Source organism: Pithys albifrons, chromosome 6 (genome assembly GCF_047495875.1).
Source record: "Pithys albifrons albifrons isolate INPA30051 chromosome 6, PitAlb_v1, whole genome shotgun sequence".
In the NCBI taxonomy this organism is placed as follows: domain Eukaryota; kingdom Metazoa; phylum Chordata; class Aves; order Passeriformes; family Thamnophilidae; genus Pithys; species Pithys albifrons.
The window spans coordinates 15,142,313-15,161,417 of record NC_092463.1 but is presented as its reverse complement, the minus strand read 5'-3'; the positions used below and the strand labels follow the sequence as shown (position 1 = coordinate 15,161,417).

Below are 19,105 nucleotides of genomic sequence, written 5' to 3'. Positions count from 1 at the left end.
ATGAAAGTGGTCACTAGAGGGAAACAGAACAGAATTTAATCTCTAAATTTTAATGTTGAAACAGGAAAACTTAAAGTCAGCATTCCAAAAGTGCTTTTGGTGTATCTGCCCTACTTTACAATAATTTAGAAGTTCTTACCTTTTCTTAAGTTTAGCAATTACTATTTCTTACTTTTTTTCTTTTATGCAAAAGCCTGACAAAACCTTTTAATCATTTTTGAAGACATGGGAAATATCAAACTTGAGGAAAAAAATATGATGTATTGGTCATAACTTCCTCCAGCTTAGGCCAAAACTGCTAAAATGAAATTTGCTTGTTGCCTTATTCTTTATATTATACCCTTCTGATGGAAGACCACATAGCCTTCAAGTTTTTGATAGGCAAGACATGTGTGTTGTGGTTGAGTTAGACTTTGCATAATATGGGCTCTAAGATTGTTAGATTGATAGAAGGGTTTTTTTAAGGGTTACTCCCTTTTTTTAGCTTAAGAAAGCCATATCAGCATTTTAAACTTTTCTTGCTTCATATCTAATAGGTAGTCTCTTATGATTTATTAAAAGGTAGAGAACATGTATTCTTTTAAAACTGTAGAGAAAACAAGTACTGTAACAATGAAATATTGTATAAAAGGATAGAGAAATATTTATGCAGATTCTTGTGGAATTTTTATGTGTTTGCTGCATATAAATTAGCCCTATAACTTCACCAAAGAGAGACAAGAATAAATAACTTCTTAGAGCAGAAAAAGTTGAAGTTTTAAATAACTTGCTGAAGGACAAAGCTGAAAAAAAAAGATAACAAAAGAAAAATGGAAAAATATCTATTTTCTTGGGTTTACTTATGGCAACCACTGTTGTTTATGACATATATGTATTTGAAAGTGTAAAGTCTGTGAAACCAACAACATTCTAAGAAATATTGGAGGAAACCTTTCTGTGAATTTGATATGACTGAGGATTCTCACCCTGGATTTAATCACAAAACGTTGTGAAATTCCACTAAATAACTTATTAAGAAAACTTTGCATTATGGTATAAATGAGAAAAGAATTTGCATTATTTTGTTCAGCGTGAACCAGTCTTAAATCAGAAATATAACTCTTCTTAATGATCACCCATGCAATGTTGCTGTACTTTATGAGAATTGATTGAAAAAACTTTGCACAGTAGGTGTTTAGACAGAGAAATACAATGTAATAAATGAAATAAATTACAGAACTAGGTAATTGTTCCTAGCATATATGCATACCTGTTAAATTATTTCTTAGTCTATGAAACAAAATATATTTTCATGAAAATATTCCTATTTGGTTCTCTTCATCTTCATGAGCGTGTGTATAAATACTCTAAATTAAAAAAAACAAACAACACAACAACAAAACACCCTAACACAAACAAAAAAGTGCTAGAAGAGCATTAAAGTTGCAAAGAAAAAAACAAGCTTCTAACTTGTGTATAGAATATTATTGAAAGAACATGTGAACACTCAGTATAATACACTTCCTGATAATCTCAAAAAGGACTGTTTACTGTGCATTTAGCAGCTAATCCTTCCTAATAAATGGGATCTTCCTCATATAGAATCAACCCACTAATATATGGTAACTATCTCATTTAAACAAGCAAAAGAATACAACCTCACTTGCATATATTACAATCTGTAATATATTAAAAGTATGGAATTTCAAAATACATTGTTCCATTTCCCACAGTTTATCTGTGAAAATATTACCTAATCTGCATTTTGTGCTGAGTTTCATGTACAATTTTAGGATCATAGGGAGATGCTGTATTGAGGAAATAGTATATGAAAATGGTATTCAAAACTGCTACACTCATGGCTGTATTAAGATTGTATATGGAAATATAATGCAGTCACTGACTGACTTTGGGGATCTTAGGGCTGTTTTGATGATTTTAAAACTACCTGATAGCAGCTGTTTGATAGAAAAAGTACTTGATATATCATTTGGAAAACTTAGCAGAGAATGATATGATTACCTAAAACTAACTGCAGGAAAAAATATATGCAGTTAGAATGAAATAAGCCTATGTAGACCAGAAGAACTTTAATGGCTATGTCTTCACAGGAGATAATTTTTTCTTCACAGAATATAAATATCTTTTCCATCAGTATTAGGCATTGTAAGATAAAGAAAAACTCACAAGTGAAGTGTGGAAATTATGTTTTTATAAAATGGTGTAGCCTTTAAACATACACCTTCCAGTTGAAAGTCATTCAAACTTTATGAAATTGTTTGAGGTCTAAGCATGTGTCTACAAACCAAAATCTATTAAAAGTAATTTGGTGCAACACTCCTTGTACACCAAGATGGTCAACTCCCCCCTCACTGACAATAAACCTCACCCTGTTCAAGCTACTGGAGCAGAGCTGGCCAAGATGAGGGGCCTCCTTCAAAGGGGTCACTGCCTGGAGCTGCTGATGGAGAGAGGCAGATGGTGTTCAGCTATGGAATAACTTTGGGACAGTGAACTTGGATCATGCTCTCTTGTGTCTTTGCTGAGTTAAGTTTTTCCAAAACCTTCAGCCATAATACTCACAGAACCTTGATCCTATTGTTTCCCATAAATTTCAGGCTCATAATGGCATTAAAAGCTAATTCAGGGACTCTAGTTTATTTTTCAAGCAGCTGAAAGTATCTAGCCTTTGACCATTGTCCTTCTCTAAATAACTCAGCTTTATGGTAAACAATTAAAAACATACTGTCCATAAGATCTGCTGTGTTAAAATCAAAGAAACGAGGCTTTTCTTTCCCAAGAAATTGCTATGAATTGCCAAACAGACTCTAGCAAAATAGCTTATTGAAGAAATTATTTCCCAACATTTGTAGGAGAAAAATAAATAAAAAGGAATAAGAAATTACCAACTGTGAATTTAAATATAGAGTTTAAGAAAATGCTGTGTAAGCATAAGAAGTTATTTTTTTAACATAAAATGGCAAAAGGAAAACTTGAGCTTTGAACTGAGTTGCTAAAGTATTCCGTGAAATTTAAATGTTTAGGAGTATTTGTAATTCAAAACAACTCTTGGGTAAAATGTGCATGTTATTGAAGGCTGCCCAGCAACAGGACCTTATGATGGAGAGGGGAGAAAAATACATTTCCCAGCTGAAACTGTAGAAATTATTTTATGTAGTTAGAAGGCAATTTCCTAAGTTGGATTTTGTCCAAGGTTCTGCATTTGTCACCTGAAGCTTATGGGAAAAACCACAGGATCCTTCATGAGCACAAGTTATTGTGACCTTTGCTTTAATGCCTCAGGACAGAAGAATCTGAATAGCTTCTCTTGACAAAGTGCTGGTACAGTACAGGTGTAGGCAACAGTACTACTTACTTATTCCTTGCCTGTCTTAAGTTTCCGATTTTATTGGTCTTGGATAAACAAAAGAGATATTCTTAAAAAAAATAGAATAACTGCAAGAGAAATCTGGTAGACTAGAGTCTAGTAGTATTACTTTTCAATGGAGATTATTAGTTTGCAGACCTAAAAAAGCTATTTTGTAAAGTAATGCATATAATGTAATGTATTAGCAATTCTGAAATTGAAATTTTGCTTCCTGACTTCATAAAAAGATTGTGCTCTTTAAAATTCACTGGGGCCAATGTGCAAAGCACTGTGCCAGAACCCGGTGTTATCTGACTCCAAGGATGAGAATAAAAGTACAAACGAAAGACCAAACAACACAATATTCTGTAGGAATGAGAACGAGTAAAACAAATGAATGGCAGTCTGGAAGTGGACTAAAAAGCAAAACCATTCTTATGAAGAGAATTGTTTAACTTCAGACAGTGGTTTCCATCTGTGGATTGCAAAATATTTTATTAATTTTAATGAAAGCATCACAGTGTGTTTTTGTGGGAAGTAAATGTTATGTCTGTTTTGCATATGGGTAATGACATCACTGAGTCTCCTCTTCAAATATGGCTCTCGACTGCTCCCTTCAAAAGCTGCAAGTTGAAACAAAATTGAGCTGTGATTATGGAAAAAATAACCAGGTTTTTTGACTGAAATACTTTGAACCTTTCCAGATTATTTTTATATGACAGCCACAGGAGTGTGCTTACCCAGTGACATTGCTCATTGTGTCTGGTTAAGCCATGTTAATTAGAAACAGAACTACAGACTCATTGTGCTATTGTATTCTTCTTTATATGTAGCTCAATTGATATATTATGGCTCTGTTGAGTTAATGAGTCACATGAGATACAAGCATACTTTCTTTTAGTTCAAACAAAGTTTAAAAAATGTTACTGTGCATACTGTTCAAAGTGTTCAGGAAAGGACTGGTCACAGATTCTCTATAATGCAAATGTTGTGATGAATGAATGACTGGGCTGAATATTTAGCATATGATCTTTTCTTCACAAACCTAAAAATCATTCCCATGCAATGCATGAATCAAAACAGCAACTGATATAAAATATCTGTGGTTTATTTATTTATGGTTTATGAAGTTTCTAGACTAGCATACAGTGAGAATGATTTTAATACATTCGTAACATTTAAGCACTGTATTTTCTTGAAGGTATGAAGTCAGAGACAAATTGAAAAGAAATAAAACAAAGTCTTTCCCATCTGTTCAAGATATGAACTGATGAAAACCTGTTCCTACAGCTAAGCTTGGGAGAAAGGTGGGCACTTCTGTCAAGCAGGCAAAATTGGGTTACAGTTAAAAGATCACTAGCTGGCCTCCTGAAGTCCCTTCTACCTGAATTATTCTATAAGCTTATATTTTTAAAGCAGTCCTTTTGTCCTGTACTTGTTGCCATTACACTCATGGTTGTGATCCCTTTGGGATACTAGTTGAACAGCACTGACACTAGGCTTTGAATGAATAGCACTTGGTGGAAAACAATATATGATATTAAAAGTGAAGAAAGGAAAAGAATAATGTGGTATGGTTTGGGGAGTCAAAAGCAGTTAAAAATCTACCACTCTCAACTTTTGCTGACCATCTCTGAGCTGGAAATTGCCATTCTGGTCAGCTGCAACACCATAACCATCTCATAAGAGCATAGCTAACCCATAGAAATGCAGTGCAAAACTGCAGAGCTTAAACTGCTGCTTTGGCAACTTGTCAGTGGCAACTTCTGATTTGCAAATGGTTGAAAGACTGGGGCAGTATTTCTGAAATTTCTCTAGTTCAGATTACAAGAAGGTGACCCAGTCCTCAGTGAGAAAGTACTTTGGTTCTAAGCGTCCAGATCCCAGGCATCTACGTGTCATGTAGCAAACACTGAAGAACTGAAAAAAATGCTTTCAGTAAGAAATCTTAGTAAAATCTTAGTGCACAAAGATTGCCTAAAAGTGTTTAAAAATAGGAACAGTCAAATTAAATGATGCTCACTTTTTTTTTCCCCAAATCTTACCAGTTATTGGTTCCCAAAGAGTAAAGCAAAAGAGAGTTTGACATAGGCAGTTAACTCCAAGACATGATCAAACTGCAGTATGGGGAATCTTCTGCCCTATTCACTGAATCCAGGTAGTTTCTGACAGGATTCCACGCTATTTCCCTCATATCTTTGTCCTTTTTACATGAGTTTAAATGCTATCACACATCCCTCCTCAACCTGTACCTCTCCTCTCTAACTCTCTTTCTACAGCTCATTTTTTCCCCTGACATGTCTATTTTTATGCTTGCCCTAAGCCTTTCCACCTCTCCTTTTATCCTTTGGTAGGCCTTCAATCATCTTATTTCTGTTTTATCTCCATTTTGTAATTTATCTTTTATTTTTAGGGTGCTGAGGGGTGATCCAGCAGTTTAGAAATTTTTTTTCCAAGAGCTGATGGAGCTAGCTCACTTCAGAGTGTGACATACTTTGAGGCCCTTTAGAGTTCATAAAAGTCCAAGGAAAAACATGGCATTATTTCTCTGTATCCTGGCAGCTTTTACAGTATCCCCCCATTCATCACATGCATGATTTCTACAAGGAGTGTGTTGTAACCTTCTCTTAAAGCAGCTGAAAGACCAGAGTAATTTTCCTTTGATAAAGGGATTTCTGTCTCTGAACCACAAAAAAAATTGCTGCTTCTTTTGGAAGCTTAGATTAAATATTTGGGTACTTGAACACTGAGCACAGGATTATAAATAAAAAGTTATTTATCAGTTTAGATTCATGTTGACACATGTGCTGGCAGGATATAGATATGTTTACATAAGCATTCTATTCTTTTTCAGAGAATACAAGATAGTCCCACTCTGCAATGTTAGAACTGATTTTGTATCTGATCTCAAACAATTGTTTGAGCTTAATCACAATTAAATACAGTTCTTTAACTTCTTGCTGCTGTTGCTACAAGTAGAAGTGATCACAAACTGTCATTTTAAATACGGCTGAACTTAAGTCCAAACTAAAACTTGAGTTGCAAACTCAACTTCCTCATTCCCAGGTATAGGAACTTGTTCTTTAAGCACAAATTACTTTGTTCCAGATATGAATATGGATATGCACAGAGTGTATCAGGATTTATGTTTCTGGTTAGAAATAGAAGTAATGTAATCATTAAAGACACCAGTTTCCAGTCCCATTTATCTTTGTGTTTTCTTGTTTATTGTGTCTTCTTACAAGACTTTGCACCCTGGACAGTGCTAACTTTCAGTAGTTAATGTTTTTTAGTATTTTCTTTTTGGTCTTGGGACTGTTTTACCATTTGGTTATATTTCACCTAGAAATCGTGCAGGGTATATTACTTAGTGAAAACAACTTGCCAAGATGCATATGGAGAATTATTTTGGTGAGAATTCTGTGAGCAGGACACAAAGAAAAAGTGTATTTGGAGGACTTGTGTGCTCAGGGAGATGCACGTATTGTCTAAAATTAATAGATATTACTCTGTCAAAGGCTTTTTTCATCCTAGAATGGTATGGAAGAAAATCCAGGTGCCATAATGGGAGCATTTTATCATGCTTGCTAAGATCCCGGCTCCTTGAGGGGCTTGCATACCCTCATTCAGTTCCTTCTGACCTTCAAAAGGCACTGAAGGTGTTCAAAGTCCTCCTGAGACACTCAGACTCTCCCAGGATGAGAGGGGAATACCCATAAGCCCTCTGCAAGGATAGTGTCACCTTCCTATGTAAAAAAAACCCTTGGAACAAATTCAATTTTTTACAGTCAGTAGCTGAAATGCCATGTCTTATGGAAAACTATAGATCCTCTAATGTTATTAATATCCTACCTTTGGGACATACACACATTGACCTCTATTCCCAAAATGTATCTTTGAGTGCTGGCAGTATTTTCTACAAAATATAAGGCAAATATTTTTAAAAAAGGATTATTGGGTCTGATGGAAGAGGGATAATTCAGACATTCAAAATAATTTCTAGAGGCAGGTGCACTTTGTAGTGTCAAAATACTGAAGTGCTTGATGTTTAACAAGTTAGTGACAAATTTCATGGCCACTGACCTCTGTTTCTGGAAGCTACTGATATCTTACATCTCTCTTTCTGATTTTTTTCTCCTACTTCCCGATGTTAAAATGGAGCAGTTTTTCAAAAGTTCATTCAACGTCGGACCTCTTCAAAGATTTCTCAGTCTAATAACCAGTGGAAAGTGCCAGTGGGAAGACAAACACTCAACCAAACTGTCGAGTGGACAGGAAGAGGGAAATTTTCTTAAGGGCCTAGTGGAGTCTGAGTGGAGTCACCATAAGTTGCTGGACTGAGAGGTAGGCTGGGATTTTCTCTACAATCCCTAAAAAATGTGTTCTCACCTTCCTATCTATGGCTGTTCCAGGGGCAGTGGGGTTGCTGTGTATCTGTGAAGAGTATTTGCCTTCCACCTGGGCATCAGATACAGAAAGGGAGTTGGCAGCATATCTAATGCTTATGGACATATGAGCAAATGCTTCCCCTACAGGAAGATCAGCAAAGCTTCCTCAAAGGGAAGGTAGTTTTCCATGAACCTGTAAGTTTGAGATACTTGAATCGCAGCAAAATGCAGAATTGTGAATATAGCAAAGAAGGGATTGTACAAACTAAGTGCTGCAGGATTTTGAGGCAAAGCCCCGAGCTATCAGTGATTTGTTCTGTGCCAAGGATGTGGGATTTGCTGCTTCTGGCATGTGCAGTTCCTCAGAGCTTGAATATGATACATGGCCCTGGTTTTTTACCTCATTTTTCATATTTTCAGTAAATCACACAGATGCACATTGACTCCAGCCACTCTAAATGGAGTAATGAAAATAGGGGTTAAATTTTTCCCCCCACCAAAATATGAAATTTTCAGTGATTGGAAAGGGCTAGATCAACTCTACTATGAGGAAAAATGACTCAAAGTATGGCAGGGTTAATAACTAGAAAGCTTTAAAGTCAAGAACCCTGTGTTTTGCAAGATTTGGTGACACGGCAGGTGGTCTGTATGTGTGGAAAGTATGAAAGGTGACAGCTGGACAGTAAATTCATGCAGCTGAGAAGTTTCTTTGTTTTACGCTTGAATAGCATTTGGCTCAGTGGCATTTTGGTCTGTGGTAGGACTCATACGAATAAATGGACTGTTTTCATTTTGGCCCTGAAGGGAGCAGGCATGTGTTTGTGCTGCATATATTATGTGAGCAAAATCAGACCTAGCATCATCCTGATACATCCAGGAGAGCTTCAGGTCAGAATAGGGTTTCAACCAGCTCCTTCCAAGTTGTTTTGGGTGACTTTGTGATTCAGCTGTGTTGTGATGCCCAGGGACACAGGAGCCAGCTGGCAAAGGTCTGTATGCACAGGCTCTTAGAATATATTTTCAAGGGCTTCAGTGGGATTTGAATTAAGGTTTTTGGGCTGAAGTTCACATTGTTTGCTGCCAGTAATTGTGTCAGTTTCTCCAAAGTGTTTGGCACTTACGATTCTTGTAAGAGCCTTCATAGTCCTATTTTCCAGAGAGTCCAGAGACCTGCTATGTTTAAGCTATAGAAAGACCAGTCACAAATGTGGTATTTGCATCTAGGGGATGCAGCATTATTAAATGTTCCTTCTCCATATATGCTCCAGACAATACTGGTCGTGATAAAATGTTCTGTGGCACTGATAAACACTGCTTTCACGTACACAGCTTTGATAGATCTGTTACGTTTCTCAGGAGAGCAGAAACAATTACATTAGTTACATAGTCTGAGTTTTCCTTCCCCCTTCCTACCTGTTTGCTGCTAATAAACAGAAAGCTTCTAATTTTCTTCACACTCTGGCATTCTAGAAATTAATGGAGTAACTGCACATGCTGTTTTACTTTGCCAGAGACTGGCTTATACAACAGATTTTTACTCTGTAAGACAGATTTTGCTGTATTTGTGCTTTTTTCATCTCCCCCTGAGGAGTATTAACTCAAAGCAATCACAAGACACCCATCCTTGCCTGCTGCTTCTTGAACTGCTGTATCCTCTTCTTTGCTTCCTGCTTCTCTATTTGAAGCTCTATTTTTTCTTTTTTTCTTTAAGAGGAAACAGCAACAACCAAAAAAACACAAAGGGAGTCTCCTTTCCTAAAATAATAACTATTTGATGTGAGAAAACTTAAACATGTAGAACACTTCTGTTCACATAGAATTTACCTTCAACAACTGTGTTCTTTCTACTGAAATGAAGATAGGTAGTGTACTCTGTAAAGTACAGTATTGGAAAAGGAAGATGTGTACACGCTTGGAGAATGCTGAGCTGCTTGTGAAGCTGTAGACACTGCATGTTTATGACTTGGTTTTCTAAGCGATCTCCAGAGCTTGAACGGATTACAGTGATATTTTAACAAGGCTGCTGGCATCCATCACCAGCTTTCACTTACTGAGAAAGCTAAAAGATGGAAGAATGCAATTATTTCCGTATAAGCTAAGTGCTAGTGGCTGATTATCATGATAACTTTGATGCTTAAAACTTCATCTTCTGTAAGGCAAACAGGTAAGTCTCACAGGCTTCTCTTACAGTGCTCGTTTGGGTAAGGGAGCAGGGGCTGCTTTCAGGGGTCCAGTGCTGAAAGGAAATGTGTTTGATATGAAAGCAAACTGTATTTCTTAAATTTTAAACGTGCAGTATTGCACATTGTCATTTCTGTTTGTTTTCTGTCTGTTACAAATCCACTACCTATACAGCAACTAGTATTTCTTTCTGTAGCCGAGATCTGAATCTCACTCCAAATTAATCCCTAATGTATGCAACTTTTATACATTTATATGCTGTTGGAAGAGGATGTGTATGTCAATCATCTGTGAATAGTTAAATACTTGTTTCCATCCTCCTACAATTACTTCTGCATTGATTACTTTGGTTAAAACAATGTTATGCCATATGATAAATGAAATATATGTATAGGATTGTACTTTCTAAAGATTTCTGTTGAACAGTTTTTCCCTGAAAACATGGTTTCTTGAACTGAGCTCTTTTGGCAGCTCACTTTTCAGATGAGGTCTGCATTATTATAGAAAGACTGTGGTAAACAAGGGGTTTCCTGGCTTGCAAGTGGGAATCTAACAGCATCAAAAATAGATATTTCTTTCCCTTTCACCCTTGAAAGAACACTTATTCTCTTTGAGTAATGGCACTGCTATGCCTCTAGAGGTGAGGTTTTCTGTTTGAAGACTTTTAACATAAAAGCCCTGATTACAATTTGGAAGAAAAAAAAAAGATCCTTTGACCATAAATAGATTTTGTCTTAATTAAGTTTTTTGTGTCCTGTGAGAATATTTGCTAGCTTATGCATTATTAATTATTGAAGGGCAAAGATTTTACACGATTCTCTAAGATATTTGTTTATGAGAACTGCAATCAGAGAAGGGAGCATTTTGAGTTAAAAAAAATAAATATTAATACGTCTTTCTTGCTTGTTTTAAAATATGGTTGTTTACAGAAAGAATTAATTTAAGCTCCATTTCCAATCTGGCTATGATAATTGAAACAAATCCTGCTGGCAGACACAATTATAAATAAACTTCTAAGAATAATTAGAAGTGTAATTAACAGAAGTCTGAGTTATTATCACTTCCTCCTCCATATAATAATTCTGCATAAAAACATGAGAAATGGGTCTCATTAAAATCTCACAGCAGAGAAATCCACAGAAGGGAGTGGGACATTAAAACAAAGCATTCAAGATGTGCAAACACTGTGATTAATTAATTCAACAGAGACCGGCACCAAGGCAAAGCCTAAAAGCAACTGAAATATTTAAGAAATAGATATAGGATAAAGAGTTAACATGTTCAGGCTGGTTTTGATTTTTCTTGTTTTGCAGGGGTTTTTTTGAAAGACAATACCTCAGAGTACATTGTGGATCTATACTCGTATATTTTGCTGTTATCATTTGGCTCTGAGGAACCCTTCTGAATATCAGTGCTTTATTTACAAATAAAGCTTTCAAGATATTAATCAATGGAGTAAGGTTTCTGAAGGATTTAAAACAGCCTGACAGAGAATGGCTGATGGAGTTTTCTTCCCCTCAGCAAAGGGACATCCTCTGTCAACTTCGGGGACTTTCTGAACCTTTCCCAGTGACTTTCACCAGAAAGATGCTTACAAAGACACCTCTGCTAGTGGCAAAAAGAAAACCAAACTGTCTGATGAGTCTTTTGTGAAGCAAAGAATGAACAGGCATTTGAAAGGTTTTACCAGTCAGAATACTGGTATTCTGGAGATCAGCTGCATTCAGAATAGAAATGCCAGCAGTTACTTAAATCTGGCTTTTGCCAAATTCCTCAAAGTACCTTTCTTCAAGTACTGTGCAGTATCATGGCAACACCCATACTCTGCATTTTGGAGTACTGAATAATGTTTAGGACTACTTCGGCTGGTGTACGATATTTATTCTAGAAGCACCTGAGTATAGTGCAGTAATTAAGTGGTCTAGGTGGGAATCATATAAATATTCAGGTTACATTACTTTTCTCAATGCTTGGAAGTTAACCCAGGAATGGAAAGCTCCACCTTTTGTATTAAAGGGGAGGAAAAAAAAATTAAAAATGAGTGAGAAATTTTTATTCTATCATATTAAATAGTAATGTCATGTAATACGCACCCAAGAGCCTAACAGAACTGTAGTAGGACTAATTTAGCCCATGTCTGTCTAATCTTTCATTAGCATACTATTATTTTTGCCCGGTGGGTATATTGCCTGTTGAGAAATAATGTGAATATTTATTCAGCAGTAATAACTGTTACTGCTTGAGAGCTTTTTTCACCACGTGTGAACATGCTTATCTAGAAAAGAATTTCAGGCAGATGATCACATGTGGTATTCAATGAATTCATGCATTGCATGTCCTATCTTACTACATGGCTGTACAGCAAGATTTCTGTTTTTCTAATGAGATTCCAGTTTGAACACAGACACTCCAATCTCAGCCCCTAAGAAAATAGTACCTGTCTCCTGGTGTGGTTCAACATAGGCATAGGTCTATTTAAGCAGCATTAGAGGTGCAGCTCTGCCTATTTGGTGCAACAGGCTAAGCAGTTCTTGTCTGTAACTGTAGTAGTCTGCTAAGAATGGAGTTCAGATCTCTTCCCATAGAAATCGGGGAGGGTTTTTCTATCTAGATCAGAGGAGTAGGATAAAACTCTCTGTTTTGACATGTAAGTTGTGCTCAGTATCAATGACTCCCTCCAAAAATGCAACTGCCACTGCATATTGCTTATACAAAATGGAAGTTTAGGCCAAGACATTAATTTTTAAATAAGCTGAGATTATGCATTTGTATTGCATTTGTGCTCTAAGAAGTTCATTTCAAACCAGGGGGTTTTTCTAAAGAGAAGAAATACTTAGCCTGTGTATTTTCTGCAGTGAATATGGCTGTGCTACTAGCTGGGTAGTCACATTTTTATCTTTATAATTTTGATACGGCTGTATTGAAATGCTGTTTTTAGCATTAGAGTGATTAAGGAAGCAGTGCTACATTACCTGTACATAACAAATCTAAACTGCAGCTAACTGTGCAATGTAGAAGTAAAACTGCTTTAAGTTGTACTTGCTATACTGGAATAAATTAAGGATGATTTCATTGATGAATGTAGGAGGTTTACTTTTCTGTAAATGATTTCCAATCAGATTCACTAATATATATTTCAGACTAACTTATGAAACAAACCAAATAATTGTCAAACACAAGCTGTATAACCTTTTATCATTCTCTAGTCAGCTGGTGGTGAAGTTGTGCTAAATCAGCATTTATTTAAAAAGAAAGAGAATAAAAAATCTTAAATGTTTGCAATTTTACTGGCTTTGCTTACCATTTATTTACCATGTACTATTTTCTTCTTATTGTAAGTTTTTGACAGCTATGGTATCCTAGTCTGCACTGATGGAAACTAGAAAAGAATGAGACCTGTTGCTATATAGAATAATGAAAATAATTATTACAGTAATACTATATTTAAAATATGTTAGAAAGAGTTTCTAGGGATGCTAAATATACTGCAGATAGATGGAATTATGTGTACATCCTCTGTCATGCTTTGGATATTTTTTTCAAATGAAGGTCTATTTCCTATGGTTGGATTTTTCAATTAAGTGCTGATGATCTGGAAATGCACTCACTGAAACTCAGACTCTCCTGCATGTATTATGGCATTTAAACTAAAAAGGCAAGAAATCAATTCAGTTGTTTGTGCTGTAATTGACTGAATAATAATTGAGACACAGGATATTGAAAGGTCAAAATGAGAAACATACTCAGAAAACATAGTTGTAAATAATTTTAGCAAGTTTTTAATCAAAACCTGGTTTATAATTGAGTTATAACTTTAATTTCATACATTAAATAATTTTCATGATCTGGGCACATCTTTGTACGTATATTACAATTACTGTATCCTCTAAATACGATACTGCTTTCAAAAATCTAATTTAGTTCTCAAATCACAGCTACTGGAAAAGGTGTGACTTGCAAGGAATAAAGTAGTGGTCTTTCTGTAGTATTAAACTATGACTGTGATGAAAGCCAATGTTTTAGTAAACAATTTCATTTTCTTCTGGTGTAGGCAGCTTGTTTTGGCAAGTTTGTTTTGGTAAACAAACTCTTTCATTTGCCAATATTGGAGTAGGCAGCTGTGTGAACAGGAGAGATTTCCCATAGCACTCAGTTCAGAATCCACAGAGTGGGAAGGCATCACCTGCTGACAGGGGGCGGCTGAAGTGACCTGAGGACGTAAAGAGCAATGCTGGTGCACCTCTGCTTCCAACTCCCTTGTCTTCCCTACTTCTGACTCTTGCAGGGAGATTCCTGAAATATTTTTCTGCTTCAACTTCCTAAAGTCTGACAATCTCTTCCAAGTTACCAGGGGCCTCTGCTCTGCTTCAGCTATGGCAGAGTAATTGTCCAGGGGAGAAGAGCCCATCCACACTGACTGCCTCCATCCCTGCAGCATAGGCATCTACTCATGGCCAGAGAAAAGTACTGTTTCCCTGGCCTGGGCCACCACTTTGTGCTTGCTACAGCACTCACTTGGTTTCTTCAAGTGTCATCCTTCCACTTGGCCTTTTCCTGCACTCTAGACTAGAACATATTGACAGAAGGGTCTTTTTATTTCCCATTTGTCTCCCTGGGTACTTTTCTTGCTATCATGTCTCAGCAATACAGAGGAGGCAGTGTTACTATCTGAAATGGGCTTCTGCCCAACCAGTTACTGTGGCTTGTTGTACCTCCCTGTAGTCTTGATGCCCAAGGTCTGGCAGTACAGGGCCTACCTGGCTAGAGGGCTGGAACTTGGAGGGATGCTGCCAGCCTGATTCAGCTTTAGTAACCAAAACAGTTTTGGTAAGACACCAGCTGTACTGTCGCCCAGGGAATGAGGGCTGACTGGGTCCTAGCTTGCTCTGGTCCTCAGGCTCAGAGGACACTCATTTTCTCAAAGAGGACAATGCTATTTTGAAAGGATATAAAGGTGGGAAAAGATAAATAGAAAATGGAATAGGAACAGAACATGTGCATTAGTCAGCTTTTTCAATGCAAAATAAAAAGCATTTATGTGAGATTAAATTCAAGTCTTGTGTAAGTGAGAGATACTGTATTTGCTTTCTTTAAGAGACAGAATTTTATCTAAGCAGTTTTGCTTTTCCCAGAAGAAAGCAAAAAGGTTGGACAAATGTTGCCATCTCTAAACCTACCTGTCCAGTTCTTAAAAAATAATCTGATAGCTCCTTCTTATACACTAGTTTGCTTTCATTTTGAAATCACCTGTTGTTGAGTTAGTTTCTATTGTTATTTTGTTTTGTTGCTTTGCCCTTCAACTGTCCTTCCCTAGCACTTTTATTTAGTGATATTTCATCTACTACAGAGAGCTTCAATACTGTTTGATATTCTGCCTTGTAAAAAATAAAGTACAAAACGAAGTACATTAAAATATTAATACTTTGTTGTCGCTCTTTTTAACGATTGTACTGTTGGGGATAAAAACAGGCACTGGTATGAATGTAAAGGAGTAATAGTGGAAAAGATAAAACAATTATATCTTATCATGCTGAAACAAATCTTTCTTTACTATGTGCATGGCATAAGTACATATAGACTTAATAATTCCTTTGTAAGAATTCGGGAGATCTCTCCACGTCTCTTTGTTCCCTTAGTCGAAGTGTTCCCATATTTCTCTATATGTTGTACTTGGAGGATTAAGAATTCCCAGTATATGTTCATATCAACAAACATATTGAATGAACTGAACATGTTGTGCAACCTGTTTCATACAGCAGCTCTGCTAACAGGATCTAATGGTCCTTTCTGAGCTTTGAATATACATGAAGCATCTGCCTTTGCTAAGAAAATGAGACTAAACTGTAGATCTTTCTTTTTAAAGCATGAAAGCAGAGTGTGGTGTGGCTAAGCTACTGTCAGAAAAGTTACCCTCTTCCTTAAGATAACCTGTCCCCTTTTCACAAAGACATGGTGTTTGCCATTTAGATAAGGCTTACAAGACACAGGTTGGAGTTTTTCAAGAGGAGAATTAGGTAATTCTGCTGTGTGACTGCAGGCTCAGGCAATTCTCAGAGCCTTGCCCTTTAACTTGTCCTGTGAGACAGAATAAAGAGCTGATCTAGCTCGGGTCTTTGACAGTAACCACGCGTGAGCAGTTTGGCCAAGATCTGATGTTTCGCTTACTGCCAGGTCACAAGGAGAGAAGTCTCGAGGTCTTCTTATTTCTTACATCTTACCTGTGCAATGGAAAGACAGCTTAGTCAGTGCTGAACAAATGCCATGATCTGACCAAGGATTTATACAGAACAATACCACAAGAGAAATGTCTTGTTTCAGATACTATGTTGCTTTGGGGATTTCTTCCAGATTCAAGAGCCACAGTCAGTGGAGGCCCTGCCACAAACTGCAGGGATCAAGTCCTGTTCAGAGTCTATTCCCTTGGTGTCAATCTTGCAGAAGTCCTCTGTGTCATTTCTATGGGGTCATCAGTTGAGGTGCTCTAGCAGAAACCCCTTTGAGCCAGCTCCACTTACTTTATGGGTCAAAACTAAATGGCCTCATTGCTGCTTCTCTCCTATGGCCAATTTAAACACATCACTTAAGACAATTATAAGATTATATCAGAGAGCTCCATTTTGCAGTCTCTGTCAAAGACACCTGGGCAATTCCTCTGGATCATGGTTCTGGTTTAGTGTGTGTCCTTTCAAGCGTCTACTCTGTCTGAAGTGCAACATGATAAAGAGGTAAGGAATAAGCAATACAGTTGCTGTTATAGCAGGGAAGAACATAAGTGACCACAGACAGCTCCAGCTGGAAACTCACACAGGATCTGAGGGAATGGCATGAAGTTGTGTCAGTGAAGGTTCAGATTGGAAATCAGGAAAAAGTTCTTCACCCACAGGGTGGTCGGGCACTGGAACAGGTTCTCCAGGGAAGTGGTCACACCACCAAGTCTGTCAGAGCTCAAAAAGCATTTGCACAACACTCTCAGGCACATGGTGTGATTCTCGGGGCTGTCCTGTGCAAGGCCAGGAGTTGGACTTCAGTGATCTTTGTGGGTCCCCTTCAGGTCAGGATATTCTATGATAACAATGGAACTTTCTTGTAATTTTACCATCTTTGCAGATGATCTTTGCTTTTCAGAAAGAAGCTGCACCACCCTGGTTCACCTACCTTTCTACATACCTGTTTGGGTTTCCCACGGCTACACCACTCCCCTGTCTCAGGCAGCTCATGCCGGGCTGGAGTGGGGCAATGCCCTCTGGGGCCGCAGTGGTGCTATCAGCATGAAGTAGGGCTGCTCGCCTGAGTCCCACCAGCCATGCAGGTTGGGGGAGCATCCCACCTTCTGTCCCTGCTGTATTAGTGGGGGCTTTCTCCTTTTCCTTGCAAAGCTTCTCTGCAGGGCAGCTAAGGACATCATGGGTAGGGTGACCAATCCTGGGAGCCGGAGAGAGGCAGAGGAGACAATCCTCTCTTCCTGCTGCAGCTGCTGAAGCTGTGCTGGAGCCCGAGCCGTCGATGTGGCTCCCCAGAGTTAGTTGCTCAGCAACCAGAATCAATTAATATGCTTTGCAGAAAGTGCAGGGGAAGCCCGAGCTGCTGTCAGCTAGCAGGCAGGAGACTGAGGGTGACTCAGGATCCCATTCCCGCCTGATACCCATTTGGTCCCACCCCATATTCTCCAAACGCTCCATTAGCCACCCTTCTTTCCCCCTTTCTCTTTCCCTATGATACTTAGTGCCTATGTTCCCAAATCCTTCAGGCAAACTACCTTCTTGCTCAAGAAGTCTCCTGCTTCAAGGGTTTTGCTTTTAGATCTGATTTGTATATTTTGATTATTTGTCAAACCTTCTCCAACACTTTCTAAAAATTCTAATATTCATGTTCTTTGGGAAGGGAAAGTGATAGCTGATGTTTTTGTCAGACAGTTTTAGAGATGCCTCAGGATGAAAAGGGTTGTTTGGTAGTACACAGTTGAGCAGCAGCAATGAAAATTCATCATGTGTGAATTGGGAAAGTTTTTGCCTCTTTCTTTATTACAAATCATCAACACTGGATATATGAGACCAACGAGGTAGTACTGATTGTTGTGAAACACCTAGATAATAGAATAAATGAGGGGGTGTTGTGGTTTTTTCATATCTTCTCATTTTAAGCAAAGTAATTTCAGGGCTTTGGTAAGGTTGTATTTTCTTTTTTTCTTTATTTCTTTAATTTTCTGTGGAGTCCCTCTGATGACACCGTGAATCTGGGAATGAAGAACTTCTTAGAGCTGATTGGAAATGGCATTGCGGAGCTGAAACTTAACTGGAGGAAATACATCTCCTGAAGAAGAAAATATAATGCACTGTAAGGATCTGACTTCTGGTGAAAAATTCAAGCCTAGAGAAAACTTGTCCGCTTTGTTAGGAAGAATGGGTTGGACAATTTTCTTCAGTTCAAAAGGATATCTGAATGCCATGCTGAGCTTAATCTCTGCAGCATGCTCTGTGCTTCTCATCTCTTCCTGATGCACTGCATGGTAAGGCCTTTTTCCTTCCTTTTAAATAATAATCATCTTTCTGTTATGGTCAGAGGTATAAAATAATAGCAATAGTAAAATGAAAATTGAAAAAAAAATGTAGAAAGGTAGCAAAAGAATGTTTGTTTATATGGTTGTTTCCAGCAGCAAGTGTCCTGATTACTGCAGCAGCTTTGTAAGATCATTTCTGTCTTTCTCCCTTGCTTTGTGACAGTGTGTATGTGCGTGTGTGTGTTTGTGCACACCTGTGCTGTCATTTGTACTTGAACTTGAACATCCTGTATTATAGCTGCACAATAGCTGTATTGTACATATTGCCATACTAAAAAGGATGTTTAGGAATTTGCTTTGACATTTCTCTCTCTGTTTCCCTCCCTCCATTCCCCTCCTCCTGCCTCCTCTTTCTCTTGCTCTGTTTCTCTGGGGTCATGGTGCTATACCTTCTCTGAACCTCAGTCGTGCACTGACCACTAGAAGGCAAAATAAAGGAAGGTTAAATAAATTCTATATTAATGTAAGAATAGTCCTGAATAATATTATCTGAGTAAGTGAAAGCTACAGAATGGTTTTTAATGTCTGCAACACTGGCAGGTGAAAAAGATTTACTCTATTTTGTTTCCATGGGAAACAAATATTAAATGCAGACTTGGATTTTAGATACAGTGTGAGGCAGATCCTCTTATA

General features: G+C 37.6%; 1 protein-coding gene across 5 annotated transcripts in view; it reads left to right on the top strand.

Annotated features, from left to right (window-relative positions):
* TUNAR (transmembrane neural differentiation associated intracellular calcium regulator) overlaps nucleotides 1-19,105 on the top strand; it is a 162,308-nt gene that overhangs the window by 116,313 nt on the left and 26,890 nt on the right. Inside the window, exons 3-4 of one of the 5 annotated variants that reach the window (XM_071559399.1) lie at nucleotides 7,511-7,690; nucleotides 18,127-18,421. In XM_071559399.1, the coding sequence (XP_071415500.1) occupies nucleotides 18,383-18,421 (39 nt within the window). In that variant the 5' untranslated portion in view covers nucleotides 7,511-7,690; nucleotides 18,127-18,382. Of the gene's footprint in view, nucleotides 1-7,453; nucleotides 7,691-17,639; nucleotides 17,975-18,126; nucleotides 18,422-19,105 lie in introns of those variants that run through there. The other 4 variants (XM_071559398.1, XM_071559401.1, XM_071559400.1 and 1 more) reach the window with 4 other exon arrangements.